This window comes from Paralichthys olivaceus, chromosome 2 (genome assembly GCF_024713975.1).
Source record: "Paralichthys olivaceus isolate ysfri-2021 chromosome 2, ASM2471397v2, whole genome shotgun sequence".
Lineage (NCBI taxonomy): Eukaryota > Metazoa > Chordata > Actinopteri > Pleuronectiformes > Paralichthyidae > Paralichthys > Paralichthys olivaceus.
In genome coordinates, this window is record NC_091094.1 from 19,955,072 (window position 1) to 19,980,709 (window position 25,638).

Below are 25,638 nucleotides of genomic sequence, written 5' to 3' on the forward strand. Positions count from 1 at the left end.
ATGCTGCTGTGGTCCATAACTGTTTACACTGACCCCAATATTCTGTTATTAACCCAATTAAGACAACAGCTTGGATTAAACACTGCTATGTAATCAGTATTTTCTGATCATCTGAGTAAGGTCATACTAGAATAAGCATGATTATTCTGACCGTAGTGACATCATGTAGACATGTATACATCTTAAACACATTATATATATACATCAACATACAACAGTTACCAACTGCTTGATGACACTTGCTGTGTTAGAGTGTAAACAAGCAGTAGGACATAATGTTGGCATGAGTCATAATCAGACTCTGCAACATGTAAACAGGAATATGAATGGAATATTCTATTAGTGACTCAAGTGAACATCAACAAGTAAAATATCCCATTCAGAATATTCAGTAGTTGGTAAGTTGCTGTCCATGTAAACATGGTAACATACACCATTTGTTCATGTACTTGTAACCCTGACTGTTACCCTGTACTATCAGACACATGTATGTGAATGAAATTTCTGGGTCTAAATATAGAAATGTTGTGTAAATATTAATGCCAGACTCAAACAAACTGTTCAGAACTTTTAATTTGGACAACGAGGATTAAACCAATGTTAAAATGACATCAAATCCAAGGCCTGGCTGGTCAAACCAGCCAACTACTAAAAGTTTGAGAAATGAGACAGATGGAAGGAAATGGGGCAAAAAGAAATGTCAAGCTATCAACTTAAGTCACCCTCAATATAAGGATTCACAGATGCGGGAGACCAAAACTTACAAAAACGTATTTCTTCTAAAATAAAAAAAGGCCTTTGCCATGAAAACGATGCGTAAAATCTATGTACATCATTCTCAGTTCATGTATGCATACAAAAGAAATCCACATCACAAGATGCTTGTGTTCAAGTATATTCACCAACTTCATCTCCGTGAATTAGCATTCTTTTCTTTTCCACATTTTTTTGAAAATGTCCTTCAAAATAAAAACAAAATTCAGAAAACCACATTTTATGTCCTACCAATACATATATACTGTATAAATACATACATAAATATATTTTACATACAACAGCCATAAATTTGAAAAGGGGATATACAGAGCAAAGGGGAGGGGGTGGTAGTGTGTGTGTGTTTTAGCTTGTGTTGTAAAATGGTTTGTCCCTCTATGATCTTGTCAGTCAGATACGCCGGTGTGTGTCTGTTCGTCCATGCACGTACACACAAACACACATCGTAGGTTCTCGCCACCTCAGTTAGCCCAGTAGGGGGAGGTGCCATAGCTTGACTTGTTGACTTGGCTCTTCTGCTGCAGGCTGCTGGACTGGCCACGCTGGCTGGGACCACCCTGAACACAGAGAGAGAGACAGACACACACACACGAAGTAAACATCTGAGACACAAATCAGCTGTGAAACCTGTGAAGCTGCTGAAAAATACAAAGCCAGTTACAGACGTGAGCTCCCAAAAGTTGGGTCCGGACATTTTTCTGGACTTTCACATTTGAAGATCCCAGCAGGAGACTGTTCGGTCAGACGTTCAAATGTTTTTGTTTACAACACATCAACACTGCCCTTATCACCAAAAACCTTCTCATTGTCCTTCCAAGTTGACATCTTTGTCAGCGTCTTCTTCATGTATGACACCACTTTTTAATCCTGAGAATTTTACATCCATCACATTAGAAACATCATCAACTCACCTTCTCGCTCACTGCGAATTCTACTGTTTTCTCGCATGGGCTCACTTGGACATTTTACTAGAAGCAGTTCCATTAATTGGTCTAGAACAAATACCTCTGATCATGTTTAGCTCACAGAAAATTTCAGGAAAGTGTCCGAAAGCAGCTCTGGTGTTACCTGTCCATCCTGAGCTAGGTGATGGTGCAGCAGCTGGGAGTGTGGTTGCTGGTGAGGCAGGATGTGGAGGAATGGGGCTGGTGCATAGCCTCCAGGAGCTGCTCCAGGGTTCAGAGGGCCTGGTCCCCCCAGCGCTGATGGCAAGCTGAAGGGAGGAGGGGTGCCCGCATGGAAACCCTGCTTATCAAAAGACTGTACACAGAAGAGTAATGACACATTAAACTCCAAACTTGATTATTTATTGGTATAAATAAAGCAAAACTTCAAGGTAGATGGAGGGTTGAGGTGTCTGAGGCTCACCTGGGTCTTATTGTAAACACTTCCACTGATGTCTGGCACTCCCGAGTTACTGGATGTCACAGAGACGCCTAGCAGAACAGCAGCAGCATTAATACACTGTAAATCCATAAATTTTAAATAAAAGAAAATTATGAAATTAGAAACAGTGAACCATGTTTCCTCCTGACCTTTGCCAGGCCCACTAGCAGCAGATTTGGCATGTGCCTGTGAGGTGGAGTTGTAGCCTTTACTGTAGTCCACTCCAGCCGGCCCTGCTGTCAGCTCCTCATAACCTGCACAGGAAAACATCAGCATCAAAATTCAACCCTTACAGCAGCTTCTTTGCTGGATTTTTTTGAATCAGAATCAATTTGCTAAACAGCATAAATTAAAAATCAATGCGTTCCCCCAGTTTGCTCAACCAACCTGAGCTGAAGGTGTGCTGGCCGTAACCGCTTGGCTGCTGCTGCGTCTGCTGCTGGAAAGGACTTGCCGGGGGGTTTCCAAGGCCGAGGCCCATGCTGTGCTGCTTGGCCGAGGCTGGTCCCCCGGGAGGAACAAACATGGTGGGGCCATACTGGAAGGCAGCAGCACTGGGAACGGCACCGGGCACTCCGGGGTAGTAAGGCAGGCCTGTGTAGCTGTAGCCCGGAGGCAGAAAGGCCTGCTGACTGCTGTGGTGCTGCGGCTGGCCCTGGGGCTGAGGCTGGGCCTGAGGAGGCTGAGGCTGGCCCTGGCTCTGTCCTTGGCTCTGGCCCTGGGGAGCCTGTTGGGCCGCCAGGCTTGTGGGAGGTGCCGGGGAGGTGGAGTCGTTCCTACCAAACTTTGTGACTTCACCTGAGCAACAGGGGAGATGCCACGTGAGAAAAGAAAACACTGGATCTTTGGATGTATGAGGCCAGTCAATGGAGAGGGTGTATTACCTGAGTAGTGGTTGTTGGCTAGGCTCCCGTCTCTGCCAGAGAGAGTTGCTGTGGGACCGGGGAATGTGATTCCATAGTAATCCTGCAAAGAGGGCTGAAAGTACAAGAGAGGATCGACTTAAGAAACAAACAATAGCCAGACAACCTCAAAAAGTAAAATGTGATTTCAAGTTCACTCCCAAACATGTAATAACAGGTCTCACCATTGGCAGTCTGGACTGGAGCATGTGGAGGTCCTCATAGCCATAGATTTGCTGTGGGACACAAAGGACAGGCAGTGTCTAAGACCATTCTTGGGGTCAGACTCTTGGAACCTCATATACTTTCCAAAAATACTATTTTGACAAATGCTTCAACTTTATATGATGATTTAATTGAAGATAATTAGTGTATCAAACGTGTAGTTTAAGGACTGAATGCTAAACTGAAATGACTGCATAGATGAAACTGGCAAGTACATTAAAAGCTACATTACAATGGTTCTAGATCCTGAGGGCTACTTACTGGGTATGCTGGCAGCAGCCCCCCTGGGCCCATGATATATTGGTTGGGCAATAGAGGAGGGACTCCCTGGGACAGGTTAGGAGGAGCTTTACCTGGGAATTCATTGGAAAATCAACTCACTTTCATGTATTGAAACAGCTCCAGTCTGGGTCTATTTAACTTTCCTCTTATAGCAAGTATTTATAACTCAATCATTACAAGTGGTAATAAAAACTATCACACATAATGTGCCTAGTGTCTGAGGTGTGGAGGTGTGCGTGTTTGTGTACCAGTGGAGGAGAGCAGGGGCGTGGTCCTTGGTGCAGAGAGGTTGGACGTGGCAATAGCTCCATTGGAGCCAAGTCCAAGCGCTGTGCTGGTGGCGGCAGAGTGAAGTCCGCTGGTGCCAGCAATACCGCAGACTGCGCTGCTAATGTTGCTGCCCATGTGGGGCATGTGGGGTATGTGGGGCATGTTGGCCAGGTGGCTGATGCTGCTACTGTTGCTGCTGTTGTGGGTCGAGTGGAGTGCTGAGGCTGAGGGCTGCGATGACGTGTAGGGGCCAGAGGAGGGGACCAGGGAGCTCATGCTGCTGCTGTCGACACTGGTGTACTGAGGACAGAGAGAAAGGGAAACATTTGAAACCATTCTATATACATTTGAAATGTGTTTGTACAGTATGTCATCTCCTATTTTTTTTACACTGTGGGATCCCCTTCATATTTTCAGAGTATTGATAGTTATTTAATTTGGCTGTACCATTCTGAAAAGGTCTCCTCATTCAAATTGTATATTTGCATTTCATCTAGTTCTCATTCCCTCAAAAAATAAACACTTCTGAATTGCTCCATGGTGATCACACAACTAGCTGTTGGCTTAAACAGCAATGAATAAACAATGCTTGTTGAAGACTCTGAAAAATTAGTGATTCCTTGGCTGTGATGCTGATTTAAATTGTATGAATTGTTGTTTTCTTTATCCGAAAATGGGCCTTTTATATTTAAATACTTTATATTTACATCGGGGGCGGGTCCTCTCTGTGGAGGCCGTCATGTTTTTACTGTCGTCCAAACTAGACAAACTAAAACCTTTAGAGCTTTCATGACAACTGAAGTTCACCACAGGTTCTCTTTCATGTTGGGAAGGGGAGGGTGAAATGAGGGATATTCTGCTGCAACATGAAACGTCACCACTAGATATCACTAAATTCTACACACTGAACCTTTAAATGTGATTACAGAGCTACCACACAGAAGGTCTTAGCCATGAGGTACTTACAGTGACAGAGCTGGAGCCCAGAGCTGAAGCTGAGGAAAGACTGCTGACATGGCTACAGGCAGAGGAGACAGCGATAATCAGCAAGTGCACAATAACTTTGTAGTATTTCAATTTGATAAAAAACAAAACTCCCTCAATCATTACGCAGGAGAACAAATTTTACTTTGCCCATTGGCAGAAACACTCAAGAAATCTTACCCACAGTAACAGGCACTGACTAGGGTGCACTCTCTTGAGAGTTCAGTGTGTGTAAAAATAGTCAAAATGCTGGTACACCCAACTTTATCTTTTGACCAAACTGTTCAACTCACTGTGAGACAACAGCAGAGAGAAGGAAACACAAAGTTAAGATTTGCCTTGTGGATGTTTGTGGACTTACTCTTTAAAGAGTATGACTAAAGACTGAGTAGTGTGTGTGTGTGTGTGGTGTGTCACCTATTGAGTGAGTTGAGCTGGCTGGCAGAGGGAAGGTCTTGTGCCAGGTTGGAAAGAGTGGCGGAGCTGTGTGCAGGGAGGGAGGAGGTTAAGTGGGAGGAGGGTGCTGGGCCGCTGTTGATGTTCAGAGATGGCGACTCTGGCTTTGGTGTGGAGGACGCTGATGATGCTAGGGAGAGGAATGTCCAATGTAATTGAGTCAAAGTAGTATAGCCTTAGAACACATAATAAATCAGTCAGAGGCAACTTACTGTCGAGAGCAGCAGAGGTCCTTACACCATTTAGACCGTTCTGGGGATAAGAAAGAACAGCAAATGGTGTTTGCATATGCTGATAACAGATCAAACTCTACCATTTCTATCAACAAACAGAATGAATAAAACTTAGCTCAGGGCTGAAAATCAAACTGAATTCATGTCAATCCATTTATGCTGATAACTGTCTTTATTTCATTTCAGTCTGACTTTCCAATGCAACGCCAACAGGCAGGTATTTACACTCAGTGGTTGCACTCACCATGACTGGCCCTGAGGCCTCTTTGTTCTGTGAAAAAGCTAGTCGTGTGTGAGGGGGCATGGTCCCATCGTAGTTTCCTCCCACTGTGGAGAAGGGGGACGAGGAGGGTATGGAGGTGGAGGTGGTGGAGAGTGTGGAAGAGGACGAGGGTGGATTGGTGGAGCTGGCAGTCCCTAATGAGGAGGTGGTGAGGCTGGACAGCGCCACCGATGAGGAGTGATATACTGGCTCTGATGAGGAGAGGGGCGGAGGCAGGGTAACGGAGAGTGGGCTGCCCAGGGACTCACTGCAGGATAATAGAAGATGAGAGATGAACCAGATAAATCAGATGAGTCAAGAAAAGAATTAGTTTATCAGGAAATTTGTGAAATGATCATGTGAAAAAAGCAGGATTTTATGTTCAACTAACGTCAATCTCGTATTCTTTGTTTATGAAACAGCTTTATTGAGGCTTTTTGATTATATGCATCTTTTATATGCAATCTGTCGTGTTTTATAATTAAACTGTTCAAATGCCAAGTGTATGTATATTACACTATAGAAATGTAACTAGTTCATCAGCAGTGACAGTGGTACCTGAGCGGTTTGGAGTACAGGCTTGTTTGGCTCTGTGTCCCTGGTCCCGGTGCAGGTGGTGCTGGAGCGGGGGCCGGAGTCGACTCCCTGGACACTGCTCCCACACAATTGTCCACGACGCCAAACTCCGGCAATGCCGACTCTGAGCCAAAGTCTAGAGCTCCAAACTGGAGGTTTAGACCAGGTACGTCAGCTGAGCCTGGCATCTCTACCGCTGTGGAGGGGATCTGCAAGGAGTGACAGAGCACAGTTGGGTTTTTCAGAACCATGACATTCACTTTCTCAAGTTCATACAAGTACTGGTGCTAAGTCATATGAAAAAAGATATTTTCCATTTTGCAATCGATATGTCGGAACTTAGCTCTAAATTAGAGACTTATAAATTATAACTCCTGTGGTTAAAACTGGAGCTGCCACTTCCTGCCCACCACCATCCTTTCCTACCTTCGATGTGGGAGGTATCCTTCGTTTCTGGCCTTTGAGCTGTGCCCGTTGCTGCTGTGGAGTACTGCCACCCTGAGGGTCCAGCCCCACATTGGGCGCAGGAGGTTTAATACCAGAAACAGTCATCACTGTCCCTGCCTGTGCTGGCATGCTGGTGTGCTGGGGAGCAGGTGAGGCTGAAGCAGGGAGCGTTTGCTGTTGTGTGGGCGGACTTGACTGACGTGCCAGAGGCAACGAGGGGCCGTTGTGCCTCTGAACCAGCTGACTCAGCACAAGAGAGGGCTCCGGCTGCAAGCCAAACTCACCTGCAGACACAGACACACAACCATTTAAAATAGGTAAATATAGAAACAACACATAATAAAATTAGATTTAAATGCTTGCACATGTGCACCAATTGAACTCTTACGGCTGAACTGTGAGGACAGCGAGGTGGTGTTGGATTCTGAAGCCTTCATGTCCCAGCTAGAGGATGAGGGTGGAGGTACAGGTGCTCCCAGGCCTGGCAGTCGGCCGATGGAGGTGTTCCTTCCTTGGGTGCTGGCAGGAGGCACGGCCTGTGATGAGGGTAGTGGACCCAAGCCCGGGCCCTTCAGCTGTTCCAGTATCTGAGCTCCAGCGTTGGGTTGAGTCCTCTTGGCCTGACCCAACTCCCCAAAACCAGCTCCCAGAACTGACGACTGCCACAGGCAAGAGGAGAGTGTGTAATTATCGAAGGTTGTCTGTATTCTATTAACAAATGAGGAGTTTGTATGACAAGCAGGCTGTCAGATACAACTTTTCTTACCAGAGCAGCATGTGCGTAGCTTGTGCTGCCGGTGGCGCTGCGGCTCGGGGGTGGCTGGTGGTGGTGATGGGAGTTGGTGAAGACCAGACTCTGAGAAGATGAAGATGGTGGTTCTCTTCCTCCACCAACAGGCTTCTGCAGCAGAGAGGCGAGGTCCAGACTAACAAAGGGACGGTTGAACTGTTAGAAAATGCTTCTGGGGCAGACATCAAAAAGTTGCCAATGAAAAGTATAGCATCTGTATGGCATCAATTTTCCATTTCCAATATAATCTTGGAGCCCATTGGCTGACGACAAATTAGCCTCTGGGAGCAATAGCCAACATTTTGGGGATTGTGGTGTAGAGAGCAGATATCTGGGCCAAGACTCTGGCTACATCAATGCTGTTACGTCTTCATTTGAAAAAAGTGTTTTCAAACTAAAACGATCTCTTAATCTGTTTTAATCCCTGTTCATACTAACACACCAGAAAGCGCATATCAAGTGAACACTCACATACACTGGACATGCATGTAAACAGGAAGGCAGGCATGTCCCGCTGAACACAGAGGTTATCGCAGATTGCTCAAATAATAGCTTGTCTCCTACACATGTAAACAGTTTTATCATTGTAATATGATGCATTTAACTGCACAACAGCTGTTGTTAGCAAAGACGGTAACACTTGTTGCGTTCTACACTGGTTAGCAAAAGCTGATGCAGGGTGTTTTCTCCTAGAAGGGGGTCATGTGATAAGGTGATGAATCACCGAAGGCTACGTCCAAATGACCAAAAATAACCCAATCAACAAGCGGTTGTGAGTGTACACATCAATGTTTCCAAACATCTCCATTTCTGCCCATGCAGAGTAAAACACAGCCCCAGAGTTTTCAAACTAAAGTGAGGCCAACAGCATTTCCCAACATCTTCATTTTTGCCATTCTAATTCTCCAGAGTGGCGTGAACGCCAGGCATATCTGTAGCAGGGTTGTTGCCTTTTCAAGTGTGGATGTAGCCTCTGTCTTCCATTTGTCGTTTACAGTCTGACGAGTCCGCCAGTCGAACATTTCTCCACATAAAACACAAACAGTGATACTTGTGATTTAAGGTGTTTTAGGTCCAGATGACATTTTGATTAATCTCTATCAACAGCTATCTGCATATGAATGCAGACAAATAATGTATTTCGGTCAATGTGTTCCACCTCTTTTGTTCTCCACATGGACTCTTCACAAGCAGAACCTGTTTATGGACATTATTTCTCATACATACTTCACAGTAACAAAAAGATGACATCCATGATTATTTTTTTACACAGACCAACTTTATGAATGGATGGAACAGTTGGAAACTGCTGTGTAAATAAGTTAGACTCCAACAAGAGAACCGGGGGGTGTATATTATTAACAAGGCAGTTAAATACCTTTGCCCAGGTGTGATGTGGTTCTCAGCAGCAGTTGCACATGAGGAGGTGAACACTTTGGTCTCAGAGAGCTGCAGGAATACAGAGGCACAAGAGACAGAACTGTGAAACTAAAACATTCTGTTGCGATTGAAAAACATCTCCTGTAGAGTGATGGCCTTTGTGTCAACTCACACTGACATCCTCACTCCACTCCTCAGGTGTCCAGTCATCCATGGTGGTCCTCCAGGCAACTAGAAAACAACCAACCAGTCACAAATTGAAATAGGGTGGGGCATTTAGTTTAACAAGATGCAGGATACCTGGAGCTTATGTTCGTTTGCATAAAATATCACATGTAGAGCGGCCGAGTGCACAAGGCAAATGAAGTGCTACTATAAGTCAAGATCAACACGTGTACTGGAGCTCACCTGTCCCATCTGTACTGTTGTTAGCCACTGTGTCCCACACCTCACTCTGTGTGGTCCTTGTACCAGCCTCTGAGGTATAGTCGGCAGGATTGAAAGTCCTGGTGAAGAGTCAATAATCATTAGTTACAATGGAGAGTGGGTGAAATCAAAATGAGAACATTATTTTATTTGATAAAGGTAACAGTGTGGAAACAGTTGTAAGATAATGCAACTTTCATCCAGAAAACAAACACAGTTTTTCTTTTTACTTTTTTTTGGAATAAACACCAGCGTTGACGATGGTTATTGCACCATCTTCATAACCAAGGTGTAGTCGCAAGAGATGTGTCTATATTCTGCAGAAGAAGATGTGTAGACTTTCTGCTGTCCTGATTTCAATGGGGAGCTCGTTGGATGGGCTGGGGTGTAAGGTTTAACCATGTCATGGATGTAGGCTGGGCCCACGGTACGCAAGAACCTTCAGTTAACTGTGAGCCCTGTGACTGTGCGTGTGTTCTTGTTGCCATACCCCATGCCCTGGGCTGAGAACCGGTTCCCTGCTGGTGCTCTACCTCTGCCTCCAGATCCTGCATAAGATCCACACATAAATTAGCAACAAGTACTCAAACGTTTGACACAGTGATGGTGTTTTGCTGAGCAGCTGCTCACCACGGCCACCTTTGACTCTCCGACCTCGATCTGAACTTCTGTCCACTGGTGTCACCTCCACGCCATTCTCTTCTGGACGCGCTGTGGAGTGAAATTGAAATATACATTATTAACAATATGATATAATCAAATGTGATATTGAGAGGCTGAGGATTCTACAGTAGATGTGAATTCATATTAAGTTTAAACTCGTCCGTACCCTGGCGGCTGCGACTGGCCCCCTTGCCCCTGCGGTTAGCAGCCGCGCGGCCTTTACTCGCCTCCCTCTCTCCTCTCTTCTCCCTGTTCTCCTTGTTCTCCTTGCTTTCTGATGGACCCTCCTTCACGAGCGGCTTCTTCTTCCCCACCGTCTCCCATGAGGTCTAAACAAAGAACAAGAATGACATCAGAGAGGAAAAATCTATTCAGGGAGTTAAAACAAGTACATGCAACAACATAACACAGTTCCCTAGCATAATAGAATAATGTTTTTGATTGCATTTTCTTATAAATCTCTAGCCAGCAGCAAAACAGGATGTCATGCTGACAATGTGCTTTAGAGAGCAAAGCTGACAGAGAGGTTTTTAATGTTGAAAAACATTAAGTTGCCTTCATTTCCGTGACATATCACAGTTGTAGCATGCGGGAGTAGCCTCAGGCGCTCTGCTATTGGTTGATAAACACATTCGAACATAACTGGGATTAGAAAAGCTGTGATAGCAGCTACATTTTTGACCAACTTGTTATGTAAGTGCGCACCATACAGCTGTGTCGTGCAAAGACAGAAAATAACAATATTACACATCTTATTGACAGACAATCAAAATGAATTGACTTAGATTCAGAACATAGTGTGTTAATTATTTAAAAGGCAACTCTTCTCTGATATTACAGCTACTCTTACAGCCAGCCATGACCATTTGTTTTGTTTATAACAGTTAAGATCTTAAAGAGAACAGAAGAAGCAGATGTTATCAGAGGTTTGAAGTGTGTGCCAAAACAATAGTGTCTTCCATGTAAAAGGGAAAACCAGCTTCTTGCTATTTTTAGATTTCCATAAAACTGAACCAACAATGTGTTATGCTTCCTGGTTGCCAGTCACACCCTACAGCCTCTCCTTGCCATCTGGTATTCTACACAAATGCTGGGACACTCAGACACGAAGCACACAGGTAGAACACTCCTGTGTTTGGCAGATTTTTTGGGAGCTTGTTTGACTTTACACTCTGAGCAATGGAGGGAGAAAAGAAGTGCATCTGATGTTAGAAAGAGCAAAGTGCCAAAAAGTAATTGACTGATTTTACTGAATTCAATTTGAGTGCCATGTTTGTTATTTACAACCACATACACAGAACAAAATTAAATCTAACACAACTTTGGTTTTGACTTTTTACGAGACAGAATCCTTTATTTTTGGTTACCTAGGAAAACAGACAAACACAGATGTTTAATATTTCTGTAATTTTGCTCTTGGGCAGTTTCTGAGCAACTTTTAGAGATTATTCTATTTTAATCAATACAGATTTTTCAAAGGCTGCACAATGACATGTATTTTGTTTTATATGCAATTTATTAGTTGTACTATAGGGATTGTGTATTGGACTTTGAGCGCTCTACCAGAACATAGATTCCACTAATAAGAAAAGCCTCTTTCAACTTTATGCAGAGCCATACAGCAGTAACTTAATGTGAGGCATGCTGGACTTAAAAATAATCAATGATGATTAAAAATTGTGTGTGACGTTTGCCAGCGGAGCAGAACGTCTCCATGTAAGTGTGCGGAATAGCCGCAGTTTTCTGAGTCAGATGCTGCAGCTGCTCTTCTCCAGTTGCACCATCTGGGAGCCACCTCTATGATGACCATAATCTGTGACCATAATGAATTTAAGGGTTCACTGGAACGAATTACGTGTTTGTTTTTGTTCTAAGAACATTAGACCCATCATGTTTTAGGGTTATAGCTTCCTCAGGGGATGCAATTTATTCTTTGTTTATTCTAGCAAATTGTATTTTAACATATGCTCAATACACTGTTGGCCTTTTTTCACAGCAGATACTTTGACATATCACAATAAGAAAAGCATGTGTGTAAATAACAAAAATTGCTTCAGTTTCAAGGTCCTGGTATTTCTCAAGCCATCACTATTGTATCAGTAGAACTTGTGCTTTTCCTATTATGACATGTGAAATTTCTGCTATGAATAAAAATAAAGCTGTAAAGACTGTTTCTTCTGGAAGTTTTTTGTAGTAAAAATAAGTTATTACCCTATACGTCATAGATTTCTTTTTGGACAGTTTCTGTTTGTTGTCTCCTGTTAATATAGTGGAAATTAAACAATAGACTGGTATGGGGGACTTTTTTTTCTCTCTTTTCAATTAATTGAGAAGATGTAATTTACCATGTCAGAGGTACTCTCCAGGAGGAAGTTGATGGCTTTGCTAACATCCTCATTGCAGTCATGGAGCGCTATCATGCACTCGTCCTGGTTCTTCCCAGTCACCTCCATCAGCTGTAGAAAGCAATACACATGCATCACATTAGAATTGTCAAGTTTATCATTAAAAGTAGGACTGGGCGATATGACTTCAAATCAATATCATGATTAGTGTTATTATTTTATATATATGTGTTAACATAGAGAACCACAATTATGGAAGAATGTGTCAGCACAGCCTGACGCTGCTTACTAATCAGACAATAAGCCTTGTATAGGCCTTTTTTCCACAGAAGACCCTTTGACTTGTCACAGTAGGATAGACACAGGTCTTCCAGGTAACATTAGTGGTGTTTCTGTTACTTTCCCAGTAAGTCATTTCATTAGTTACACCTATGTTTTTCCTAATGTGACATGTGAAAATGTCTGACCTGGTTAACTTTGTCCTCAAAGTCAGCATCATTCTTGTCGTAAATCATCTGAGCAAGCCGGATCTGTTCTGCAGTAGCCTGCAACACAAAGACAATGAGAACAAAGGGTAAGCTTTTGGTTAACAAGAGAAACATAGAAGAGAAGAGAGTGTATAGAGGATGAATTCAATTGTTTAGCTTGCTTTTCATGGTCTAGGATCACTGACAACAAAGAAATTGTTACTGAGCAAGTGCCTCCTATTGATGCCATTATAAGTGTGTGGCACTAGCAAACAAAAAAGAAAGCCTTTTTTGATATTGACCTATTTATAATGTTTGCACTGCACTGTGGTTTAGTTGGCACGAGTAGTTGTGCCCACTGGTTTGCATCTCATTTTATTCTCACAATGTTTTTTTCCCCCATTATCATGTTATTGTTGTGTCTCACCTGTATCTGTTTCTGTGGTTGAGATGTGTGAGTGGCAGAGGGCAGCACCTTTTCCCGAGGGCCCCGGGCCTTGTCGCCGCCCAGCAAGCTCATCATATACAGTATATACAAAACTCTGTATGTACAAAATAGAAAAATCTGTAAAAGAAGGCAAGGAACATGGAAGGATTACTGAAATATATCCACAGATTATGTCAGACACATAGTTCCTTTACAATGTTTACACCACAGACTCAATACTTTCTCTTGTGGGAGTGTGAGCATAGCTAAGCCTTATTGCACATTAATGAATACTCCCCTTATTGAAGCTGAGAGACACACAGGTGGCCTGGTGATGCAACAGCTTTGCTGAAAATCTAGGTCAAGGAAGGAGAGCGACCCAGTGTCCTCTTACAAATACCACAGACCACAGTGTGTGTGTGGAGCAGAACAAACACTACACACCCTGACCCCAAGTCCCCTTGTGTCGCTTGATAGTTCAGGGCAACAGAGATTATACTTACACACATACACACACACCTTAAACACTAAGCTACTGCAGTGAAATGCTGAATAACTTCTCTGTATTTGACACTAAGCCCAGAACAATTTGTACCTCACTGCCAGTTGTGTGCGATCCAGGGTAAGCACAAACTTATAATTGTCAGAAGCAAATACTGAACATTAAAATGACAAACACACATGTGGCTTTATCCACCTGCAAATACATGGAATAAGTGGCTGCTCAACACAGTAACACAATATACCCTGTGGCTGAATTTGTGCTGCAAAGACTAACTGTGGTGTCCTTTAGTAAAATATTAACTATAGATATCCCCACTGACCCATTTGTTTGATATCAGCGAACAATAGCAATCCAGTTTACAGTGTCTGAGTGACGCTGCCAAACACTCTGCTCCCATTGGCTGCTGGGCGGAACAAAGCTAACTAATGCAGAAGGATCAAGTGGCTTTAAATGTAATTTCAGAGGAAAATCTTCGAATCCGTTTAATTTCCACGAGCGTGAACTCACCTGCAGCAGCTGCGGTTCACGGCTCATGAACCAAATGTTGACAAATCAGTGCAAGTGTGTGTCCGTGTTCGACACAAACAATAACAAAACAATCCATCAGTAAGTGTGAACCTCTCTATTGTTCATCATTTATCAGGACACACACAAAAAAACACAGAGTCCATTTCCGCCCAATTATATGTTGCTACGCTTTAACATAAACTTACATCAATCTGATGTTAGCTAGCTAGCTGACAGCTATTATAATTTAGTGCTAAAGCCAATGGAGAGTTGTTTTGAATCGATGCTAACGTGAGCATGTAGCTGTAAGGCTAGCCTGCTTGTTTTTTTAACCTGCCTTTGGGGCTAATTCTCTCACAGTTAACGGAACATGTCTGCCTCACAAAAACAACCCGCTTTCCCGCTGTGTCTCACGCGACAACACTGACCGACTGAGTGTGGCTGGTACCGGGGGTCCCCCTTTGTCCTCGCTAGCATGAACCGACGTTCGCCATCGACATGCTAACGCTGCTGCCGTGAATAAACGATGCGGTACGGCTGGAGCTAGCCAACGATGCTATCTAAATCTGCTCCGAGCTGTTAGCCGAGGACCTGGCTCGCTTTCTAGCCCCACGGGGGTATTAATAGACGGGTACGGTTATCTAACGGAGAGCAGGGACACCGGGCTGGTCCGCGACATCAACACATGCTAACAGGCTAAACAACAGAGCCGTGTCAAATGTGAGGGGAGAAAAAGGCCTCGCAGCGGAGCACAATCCCCGTCCCGACATTACTCGCCGGGAAACAAGACAACAGAAAAATTGCGAAAGACATCCCTCACAACAGCGAGGAAGCTCCGCGGATAAGTCGGCGTCCGGCCATTTCAGCCACAACACACTCGAGTGCGTGGTTTAAATGCAACGAGACGGAGAACGTAAAGTTTATAAACGTGGTAGGAATGGTGTTTTTATTACCTGCTATCACGCTTCAATCGCCAGCAGCAGACAAGGTGGTCACGTGACGTGCTCTGCCGCGGTGGATGCTCGGCTCCGCTCCTCGGATCACAACTTCTCCACAGTCAACACGCACCTTTTACACTTTTATTTAGAAATGTTGGTTTTTCTGTTGTGTTCTTTGAAAATGCATCTTCATTCATTCAAACTGCAGACAGAGCCAGTGGCGGATTCCAGGTTTTTTTCTAGATCAGGGGCCATAGAGGGGTCAACATCCATGTACAATTTCTGATTCATCACATGAAGTCATTCCTTTTTTTACTGAGCTCTATAGGCTGCTTCATAAAAGATAAAACATCTTAACAAATTGTCATATTAATTGTTAGAGAAGCTGCTTTCAGACAAGCACTGAACTCCTGATAGTGTCCTGGATAAATCCTGTGTGACTGTTATGTGAGAACACAAATGGCCGAGTGAGTTTCTCCTGCCAGCCTCCTGATAAAAACTCTGCATGTCAGTGAGCCCATGTTAGATTCTCCAGAGGCTTCACCTCTCGATGACGTTTCTAACACACAATGGATGCATAACTGGAAAGATAATTTAAAGGAATTCAAATATCTCAAAAGTAGTGACATATGATCCCTGCAATGGAATTTAGAAGTTCTTCCTGAACTCTCTGGAGGTATCTGTGTTGTTGTGAACGTGTCTGAGCGGAGAATCACCTGCTGTGTTGATCATTTGTAAAAGGCAAAATCCAAGGAAAGTCATTCAAAAAATAACAAGTGTAACATTAATATACATTTCATTTTTATTATTTACTCTTTTTAAAGATTTAATAGCTTGTTTTTTCCCCAGATGTTTATCTTACAATATCCTCAGTTTCAGTCATTTGTAAAAACATTCATGAGGCGTGTATAAAAAAAAACAGGGCATCACCAAATAGACATTAATCCACACACTTCCTCAGACATATACATACAAATGTATGCAATTGTCCCTATGTATTTTACACATACATATACACATTTATATATAAAATACACTTTTAAAGTGTTGGTTATTTGTTCAATTCGTGGTCATAATCCAGGGGAGTTTCTCTTTTTTCAATTCTGTCATTATCATGAAAACCGGTGGAAAGTTCCATGTAGAAAAGGAAAACAATGATCGCCTGTGGCAGTCTTTCACAGAAAGACTTGAAGGCAAAAAAAACCCAAACAGAACTTGAGTCTACCCTGCCTCTACCAAACAAGGAAAAGAGCAGAATACTCACTCCTTGAAACAAAAAGAAGGGGAAAAAAGGGAAACATTTACAACTGTGACGACAAACAGATATGTGCCTGTAGCCTCCAACTTCTCAGTACAGTCCAAACAATTCTCATTAGTTCTTCCTGCTTGGTTGACAAGAACAAAGTGAGCTACCACGTTATCATCTCCCCAGTTCCTGTGGAGGAGTCCCAGAACCACAGAGGGGTTTAATCCAGTGATTAAAGGCTCCTCTATCAGTCATCATATCTGATGACACTTGCTACCAAAACTTAAAATCTTAGGGCGATTTCTCTAACAACAGAATGGTACAGTTCAGAATTCCAGCACTCGACCAATCTGCTGAAAGCATTCTGGTCAAAGAGAGCAGGAATACAAGCAGAGGGCAGAAAGACGACATATCATTCAAAAGAAGCTTATATAAATACCCCTGACCATTTGAAAAAAGGTGAGGAAGGAGAAAATAGATACACAAAGAAAATAAGGATATCAGCAGGGGTACACCTGTCAATCACACAAAAATAAAATAAGCATTTGATGGGATTAAGTCATAGCATAACAGCAACACAGCATTTTAGCAATCTTAATATTTCTCCTTTACATCATCTCAGTGAGAAAAGTTATGAACACAAAGTCCCATTGTGATTGGCTTCTTCATTTTACTTCCGACAGGAGAAGAGAGAAGTTTCTCAGTGATTGTTGCGAAACTGGACAGGGGCTGTTCCAACCAGTAAATATTCTCCATTAAACTGCAGTCAGGTTCACTCCCTAAAAATGAATCGTCTCTTTAGTCCTCCTTCCTCTCTGCCTCGCTCTCTTATTGCCATCCATTTTCAGTGAAAGAACAAAACAGAACTCCACGAATATTTCACAAAGACACCGTCATTTATCACAGACAAAGCAACGGTAAACACTATCCTTACGTACAAAAGAAGGCCATAGCCTAATCCCTGTGCATGGGTTGGATGTTTTAAATTATGAGAATATGTATAACTTTATCCTTAATGTTTTCCAAAACTACTCATCAGTGGCAGACTCCGCAGCTCTTGAAAATTACTAGTTAAATGTTTGTACATTTTTATATGGAAAAACAAATTAACCAAAAAAAGCAGAGAAGTGGAGGAGGAATAACAAAAGGTATTACTGCAGGAGGAGGGATATAATAATGGAGGAAACAAACACACACAAGAACAATATTCATGCTCCTGAGTCCACGTGTGAGCAAAACAGAGTGAGAGTTAGCGGGATACACAAGGACAGTGATGTCACGTCAGACTGGAAGAGGGAGAGGATTGGAGGGACTGGTAAAAGTAAAAATCTGGACGAGGGTGAAGTGGCAGTGGAGGAGACGAAAGAGGGCTAACTCCACAGTCCTGCGTAGTTCCCATGCAGGCCAGAGCAGAGAGGTCCACCTGCTACAAACAGCTTGGTGCCAGAATCGTCGTAGCAGTGGGTGTACACTGCATTGGGGAAGGAATGAATGTCCGAGAAGTAACTCCTCCACGTCTCATCGTGATTCTGAGAATGACAAGGAGAGGGGGATGAGGAGGGAAGAAAGTAAAATGTTAAGAATCTGTAAGTAATTATCTCCGCAAAGGAAGGTTATGTTTTTATCTGCATCTGTTTGATTGATTTGTTTGTTTTGACATAATTGTATAGCAACTACATTTGTCTGAAACCCTGCAGTTCAGTAGCTCATCATCATTCCATGATAAAGAAGATTATGCAAAAAAATAAAATAAATAGATAATAAAATGTATACCAGCCAGCCTTTTCCAGTGGTGAGCTTGATGATGCCATCTCCTGGGCACTTCCGGTACCCCCCTGCTGGATTCAGAGGGTTCTCCAGGAATCTCTGAGCCCGGATGTCGTAGAAGAGGAGTGAACCTTGGCCAGTTCCAACTGTCACAATGTGCTCATAGAAACTCACTGAACGGATTCCTGCACAAACACACACCAATATTTTAAATGCAAAGCTCCTCAAAAGTAAACACCACCCCTCCCTGTTTGTTTGTGCTCTCCAACTTAAAGGCTAGATCCCATAACAGTTACTCTGTACTAACACTGAGCTCTGACACATCATTTATAAAACAGAGAAATGACAGAACACCCACAACTATTGAGCAAAAAAAAGGGACCAAATGGGAAAGGTATTTAATATGCAAACATCTTCATTGAGTAGTTGAGGGAGATCAGCAGCTCTCTGCTTGTGCGACATGTTTACAGATCACTTACCGCTTCCTCTCTCTCTGGAATTGACAGACTTGATGCTGTGTGTAGGTTGCCGTGGATCCAGAAAAGAGACATGGGCCTGAGAACCCACAGCGTACACCGACCAGTCCTGTCCATATGCCAAACACACATTCTCTTTGCAGTGAGGCAGCTTGGTGGACAGTATCTGGAGGGAAACACCATAAAATGAAGCCTTTTGAAGCATTTTGAAGTTTCTCTGTGTTATTTGAGCACAAGTTGGAAAAAGGAAACTTTTGCTCCATTAAAAGATGTAAGAAAATCTAAGGGAATCACAGAACTACTTAGTACTACCCAACAGGCATAGCTAAATGTTATGAAACTAAACACAGGCTGTAATCACCTCCTATTTATAATTAGTTGAATGTATCACCCCAGTAAGCAGGGGAGATGCGTCACCTCATAATTAGTCAAATGTGTAATTTACCTTGCACAAGCTGTGCTCAGCTTTCCAGAGGTGGAAGTAACCATCCAAAGACACAGCACCCAGTTCCTATAAAGAGAAAAATAGCATGAGAAGATGAGAAATAAGGTAAATGACTGAAGCTGAGGTGAAGCTGTGGAGAAGAAACCAGAAACAACAGCTACTTCAAATCAACTTTTGTTTTTATTAGAATGCAAATCACCCAAAACCATAATATTCCAAGATCACACTTCCCCTAATGGGCACAAAAGCTAATAGGCCTCATTCACCAACCGTTCGCATGTGCCCCAACATTCATCGATTCGAAACGAGGTCATTTACACAGTTTAAGTGTAAAGGTCCACTACCGGAAGTGGCAAAGCTAGTGGACATAGCCACACGGACGCACACCCTGCACATGCCCTTGGGCGAGAGTGTGTCACCTAAATCTTACACACTGAACTTCAAGAACAAATTTAAGAAAATTCATAAGAAGATATTGGCGGGTCAAATTTATCACAATTGGCTAATTCTTCTGTATGATACTCCTTGAACGTAAAGGGAAAGGTACCAGGGTTAAGATATAGATGATATCACACTGCACACTCGCTAACTCTCTCTCTAACGCATTGGCGAGCTGACGCACAGACACACAAGACACCGACTCAGCGGACATTTCTGATTCGCTACAGTTTAAATGTCGATTTGTTTGAAATGACGCCACAATATCAACACTGATCATCACATAATGATCAATACTTTTCTTGATCATGGTTTCCCAACAGCTGCATCAGAAGGAACCTTACTTTATGGTTGTTGTTGAAGGCCAGAGCGCGGACTTTACAGTTGTATGGGTTGGTGCACTCCTTTGGGATGTCCTTGAGGGCACGGTGGGAGATGTGGGCGTAGGAGGGTACTGCCTCCTCTGTCTGACTCCTTTCAGCCTGACTCATTACTTCATCGGTCACCTCCCACAAGCCCATAGAGCCATCTCTGGACCCTACGAATTTAAATATACACAGTGTATTACTGCCAAAACTGTTCATCTACTAAATACATCCCAAAGTGACATAAGAAAAGATAGGATTGTTAACATAGAGAACTGACTTGGAATCAGAAAACTTTGACCTGCACTTAGTATTACCCATTCACACACGGTAGGTCATAAAGACAACTCACCAGAAACCGCCATGCTGTCACTGATCCATGCTATAGAGAAGATCCAGTCATTGTGGCCATCCTGAAAAACAAATGTTACTATGAGAAAAGCAAAACAATAAATTGTGTTCAACGTTGTGTGCTTAGCTTGATGCCACCATGGTGCATGAATGATCTACCAATAATCTTCATATTCTATACTATTCCTGGAATTCTTTGATAAACCCCAGCTCTGCTTTGATTTAAATATTATCTGTGTTATCAGTGTCTTGAACAGCTACACAAACAATGGCCGACCTGAGTAACTCATCAAACATGAAACATAACTGCAAGTGTGTCCCATTTGTTACCTAGATAGTGGTGGACCTGACCCAGTTTCATTCTGATTCTTGAAAGTTTTTACTGCTCCTGGCAAGCAGGCAGAATTTGACATAACATTGGAAGCTTCCATTCTACGTGTGTGCAGTCCTGCAAACGGGCATGCAGATTTTCACTGGGCAATCACAATAATCAACGGTCATCGCCCTGACCTCAGTGCAGCCCGCCAATGGATGTTTGTAAAACCAAACTAATCCAAACCACTTACATCTCCAACACAGACAGGATCCAGTGTGGGCAGCTGGTAGATGGCCAAGCTGTTGGGGTTGTCTCCTCCTGTGGCGAGCAGTGTTCTCGAGGGGTTGAGTTCAATAGCATGGATTCCACAGCCCTGCTGGTCCATCCGTGAGCGAGAGCCTCCAGTGGGGTAGTAATGCCGGCCCGCCACCACCGCACCCACAGCTGCTGAGCCACCACCATGACACTCCCTGTCCTTCAGCATGGGAATGCGTGTTATCTGCCCTGTCAGGACATCTGCTACAAAAAGCTGTGGGTAAAAACAGTAAGACACATGGTTAGCATAGAGTTAACACAATGAAAAACCGTAAACAGGTAAATGATAATATGTGCATCAAACACGTAAGAGGTCAATAACTAATGCATGGATATTACCCTCATGTTAAAATTAGCTAGGAAGCTTGTCACATTTCTTTTTTGAATGCTAGAGCAGGACTACTATTAGACTGCCTTCATTATTCAAAAGAATATGCCAAAGCAAATCTGGATGTGAAAAACTGTGGACTACTGAAAGTTTTTAAATTTTAAAATGTTAAGGCCAATAAATGATCTCTGACTCGCTTTTAAAGGCACAATGTGGCTAAACTGGTGGTGAATCACACTAACAACTTGCAACTGAGTAGTATAACCTCGGAGAGAGAGAGAGAGAGAGAGAGAGAGAGAGAGAGAGAGAGAGAGAGAGAGAGAGAGAGAGAGAGAGAGAGAAGTTTTCCCAGCAGATTATGACGAAACGCTGTGTTTTAACTCATTGTCGGGGAAGAAGCAACTTCCCATTTATCCAGGGACATAAATATAAATCCAACAGGTTATTATTACATATCAGTTCTACATGTCATTTCCAGCATCAACCGAAGTCAGCAAGTCTCCAAGATGCAGGCGCATTTGTTGTATGTTATAAAACATGGCGCAAGGAGCAGTGGGCAGGTGGGGGCTGTAACAGGAGAATTGCAAGTAATCTCTGACCATAGCTAACAAATGCTAACATCCACTGTCGCCACATTGCATGCGTTTAACAAACGCTGATATTCTGTCCCAACGTCGGCACTTAATGTGACCTTCAATAAGTAATGAAAATACTATAAACTTTATTTATTGATAATACATATATTGAGTTTATGTAAATCTTGGTGATATTACAATAGTTTGTTTATCAGCAACTTTTGAAATTTGTAGCACATTTTAACAGTACCGCAATAATACTGAGAATCATGATAATTTTGGTCACTGTAATCATGATACAAAATGTTCATACTGTTTCACCTGTAACCATGACCCCAACCTCTTTTTGCTGAATGTAATGTTTTACTCCCTCATCAGGGTTTCCAAAAATGATTCATGATAGAGACTAGGGATGTCACGAGAACCAAGTCGATGGCAAAATTCTAAAATCGTCACGTTACTCTTTTTTTTTTTACAGTACCGGAGGTACCAAACAATACCGACCCGCTGCTGCAGGATGGTTGCCGCTGATGCTTTGGGATCTGGGCAGGTGCATATTGCATGTCCGGTGTCCTTGTACTGTCCTGTATTACCCTGCTGCATGTCCTGTGGGATTTGCTTTGTGTTTGTTTGGTTCGCTCTGGAGTTTACGAGACACGTATTTAAACAGAGAGACAGAGATAAGCAGACACACGCGTGCTCCTGTCTGCCATGAAAGTTGTTTACGCATGGGTATGCCTAACCAATAAATATAGGTTTGAACTTTAAGGACATCTCACCGTGTTGCACTTGGTCCCACACACCACCTGCCGGTGGTTGAGCCACTGTGAAGCAAACACCTTGTTGAGTCGTCCCAGAGAGAACTCCCTCTCCTTGAGGATGCCAGGGAGTCTGCCCGCTGCAAAGCCCCGCAGGCTCCGCTGGAGACGCAACTCATGCTGCTGCTGAGGTCTGAACTCCCGCCCACGGAGGGCACAAACCACCGAGTGCCGGCTGCACCACCACTGCTGGGCATGACGTGACGAACAAGAAACACGGCTCCGCTTGTGTGGCGCCTGACACCAGCCCAGCTGAGGAAAAAGAGGGGAAAGGTTTTCAAACCTTGAGATTTTCTACAGGGAAAGCAAAAGACCTTTGTCATATCTGAGACAATCATTAATTATGTTTAGCATAGAAATGTGGAACATAGCTTATGATTACATTGCTAACCAATAGAACATTTGATTCATTTTGAATAAAATTATTTTAATTAAAGAAATAAATAAGTATTCAAATAATATTATCTAATTCAATCACATATTTTAAGCTGTCTTTGTCCCTTTTTCATATGACAACTCCACTGTGCACACTAGCACAGGTTTAAGTGAATAAGCAGATCATGAAAGTAGTACAGCTAAAACACACACAGACACTGTCACTGACCCTTTATCTGACCGGTTCAATACAGACCTGACAGGACTGAATGTGATACTCTCCCTCATGTCAGTGCTATAGTGAAGGTGTAGACTACAGCTAACATTATACACCAGTTAGAAGACAACAAAATGTTTTTTAAACAAACACAAGCTTTTCTCTTCAACTAACTTCAGGCAACAGCAGTTGCAGCTTAGTTTTTGTGAGATATTACACATTAATATTGTCACAAAACCAATCAGTGTAAGTGCTACAATAATATGTTATGTGGTTATTCATATATATACAAAAGAGGAAACAAAGAAACTGACACAATCGAAAGAAAATATCATCATATGAATGACTTCCTTCCGTCATTCATTCTGCACTGACAGATGTGGACACAGTATCTCATCTCACAGATATAATTCTGGAAAGCAAACATTCAAAAAATCCTCGCTCTTCTAAATGGTCATAGTAAATATCACAGTTGATGTTGTCAGTCTAGCCTAATCCATTCCTGTCCCCTGCTGGTGATCGCATGTTGCCCCACAGGCCCCAGACAGGAGCTGACATTGTTGCCATGCAATGCAGTAAAACACAACGTATGACATTTAGAAAACACCACCACTAATGGTACCGGCTAGTTTCTGGTTAATGTCAAAGCTGTGGGACAGTTGAGCTCAGTGTCGACTGCACAGACAAGAGCGTCCCGCTGATGAGGACCGCTGTCTGTCAGTTCAGCAAATGTCCCCCGTTCATTACCTACGGTAGACTGCTGTGTGTCGCTAACAGCTCATCCTCCGGTTAACGTCAACCGGAGCTAGCTAGATTAAGTGGTACTCCTGCTAATTAGCAGCTTTGAAGCTAATTCAGTTTTCAGTGATGAGTACCAGTATTCTAGGTGACAGCTAGATAATGACATGTGATGAACACAACCAAACAAGCGACTGTCAGTGTTGTCTACCTACAAAATTGTTCTTTAATCACTATCGTATTGAATGCTAGCCTTTAGCTAGCGGTTTGGATAACGCTAGCTGTCGAACTGATAACGGGCTACCGTTAGCTAACGCCAAACTAACATTAGCGGACACTGACTTTCACATAGAAACACACTAGTGTTGAGTAAACGTGATCACATATACATTTATTCTGCGTGCGTTTTACAACAGTTCGTCTGTGATAACTACTACGAGCTGCAATTAGGTACTCAATGTGTCCAAACGTCATCGATATTCTGCCTCTGACATACAGTACACCAGCTAAGTCTGTTAGCCCAGTGCTAGTTAGCATGCTAACATAACTGACTGGCTAGCTAATATGGACCCACACCGGTTTCCGCCTACCTGTTGTTGGTCCTTGGGCTCTCCTGCCTTCCTTTTCCTGCTAACTGTTTTTCTCGCCATAATCCGACACACACAGCTCCCTCACCCACATGGAGGGTAAAAGTGACGCTGGACACTGGGTCATATAATGGCGATATGCTATTACTGTTCCTTGGCCCTCGCTGGCAGCGTCCGTCGACGAGGTGAGGGCGATCACATACGGGAGAGGTGGGTTCGTCGCTGGCTAAGATGATCGCTCCTGTCGTCCCCGAACAATGTCGCTCTGGAGCCGGCTGGGTTTGTAGAAGATGTTTCTCTGAGGCTCACACTCCTTTTTTCTTGCCAGCTCGCGTCAGCAACGGCGAAAGCATTGAGCAGCGCGCAGCCGCACTCACATTAGACATCAACAAAAACAAGGTCGTACTGGAACGCCAACGTCATGCGTGCTCGTTCACGTGAAACGCATGAGGTCATTAGTCAGGTGATCAGGAGTCAGTGCGAATTTGAATGAGTTTAGTTTCAGTGACAGAAGTGATGGTGCAAGTAAATTATTTTCTATAATGAATCATAATGTCCATTATTTAAATCCATTTTCCATTAATTAATAATATTTTACAATAAATTATGCCTTTGCATTTCATTATTTTTATATCAAATATAATTCTACCCAGAATAAGTGTAAATAAATTCAAATATAAAACAATATACTAATTTTAATCTCTTCACTAGTGTAGTTTTGCTGACTATTGTATTATATTATTCTATTGTTACGCATTATTCATCACTCAACGTGACGTCAACTGTGAGCATATAAGGCTTCACAAGCAACCTGAGCAGTTTTGGAAGGTCAACAGAAGACATCACACATTTGAATCATAAATTCTTCTTAAACTGGGCTTTCTCTTAAGATGGCCATCATTTGCATGAGCAAAGACACATGCCTGATGTGGAAATCTGAAATCATCATGATCATGATCCATTAAAAGGTACTTTGTAATTGTCTGAGATTATTTACCCTGGTAAGCACAGGCAGGGCAAATATTGTCTCTATTCT

The 25,638-nt window shown here is 42.9% G+C and overlaps 3 protein-coding genes across 10 annotated transcripts in view; 1 reads left to right on the forward strand and 2 right to left on the reverse strand.

The window, feature by feature from the left end:
- cast (calpastatin) overlaps nucleotides 1-25,638 on the forward strand; it is a 208,286-nt gene that overhangs the window by 41,980 nt on the left and 140,668 nt on the right. The gene's annotated exons all lie outside the window — the stretch shown is intronic.
- Nucleotides 556-15,397, reverse strand: ubap2a (ubiquitin associated protein 2a). 5 transcript variants are annotated; one of them, XM_020086815.2, is made up of 27 exons: nucleotides 15,261-15,397; nucleotides 13,296-13,433; nucleotides 12,869-12,946; nucleotides 12,402-12,512; nucleotides 10,223-10,385; nucleotides 10,024-10,104; nucleotides 9,884-9,941; nucleotides 9,376-9,473; nucleotides 9,140-9,198; nucleotides 8,966-9,036; nucleotides 7,564-7,723; nucleotides 7,186-7,456; nucleotides 6,777-7,081; nucleotides 6,333-6,559; nucleotides 5,757-6,042; nucleotides 5,492-5,531; nucleotides 5,241-5,409; nucleotides 4,806-4,857; nucleotides 3,818-4,139; nucleotides 3,549-3,640; nucleotides 3,248-3,298; nucleotides 3,045-3,138; nucleotides 2,548-2,958; nucleotides 2,310-2,414; nucleotides 2,143-2,210; nucleotides 1,843-2,034; nucleotides 556-1,331 (listed from the first exon to the last, which is right to left on the reverse strand). In XM_020086815.2, exons 2-27 carry the CDS (start codon nucleotides 13,389-13,391, stop codon nucleotides 1,236-1,238), a joined length of 3,756 nt encoding a protein of 1,251 aa, XP_019942374.2. In that variant the 5' UTR covers nucleotides 13,392-13,433; nucleotides 15,261-15,397; the 3' UTR covers nucleotides 556-1,235. The 5 variants fall into 5 exon arrangements, with proteins under 5 accessions (XP_019942374.2, XP_019942375.2, XP_069366657.1 ...); XM_020086816.2 differs by having other exon boundaries at nucleotides 14,736-15,262; XM_069510556.1 differs by lacking the exon at nucleotides 15,261-15,397 and adding an exon at nucleotides 14,736-15,097 and having other exon boundaries at nucleotides 10,033-10,104.
- On the reverse strand, nucleotides 16,025-25,026 carry dcaf12 (DDB1 and CUL4 associated factor 12). The gene is made up of 9 exons (XM_069510888.1): nucleotides 24,606-25,026; nucleotides 22,647-22,937; nucleotides 20,900-21,178; nucleotides 20,335-20,395; nucleotides 19,962-20,155; nucleotides 19,180-19,245; nucleotides 18,738-18,900; nucleotides 18,265-18,443; nucleotides 16,025-18,020 (listed from the first exon to the last, which is right to left on the reverse strand). Exons 1-9 carry the CDS (start codon nucleotides 24,663-24,665, stop codon nucleotides 17,862-17,864), a joined length of 1,452 nt encoding a protein of 483 aa, XP_069366989.1. The 5' UTR covers nucleotides 24,666-25,026; the 3' UTR covers nucleotides 16,025-17,861.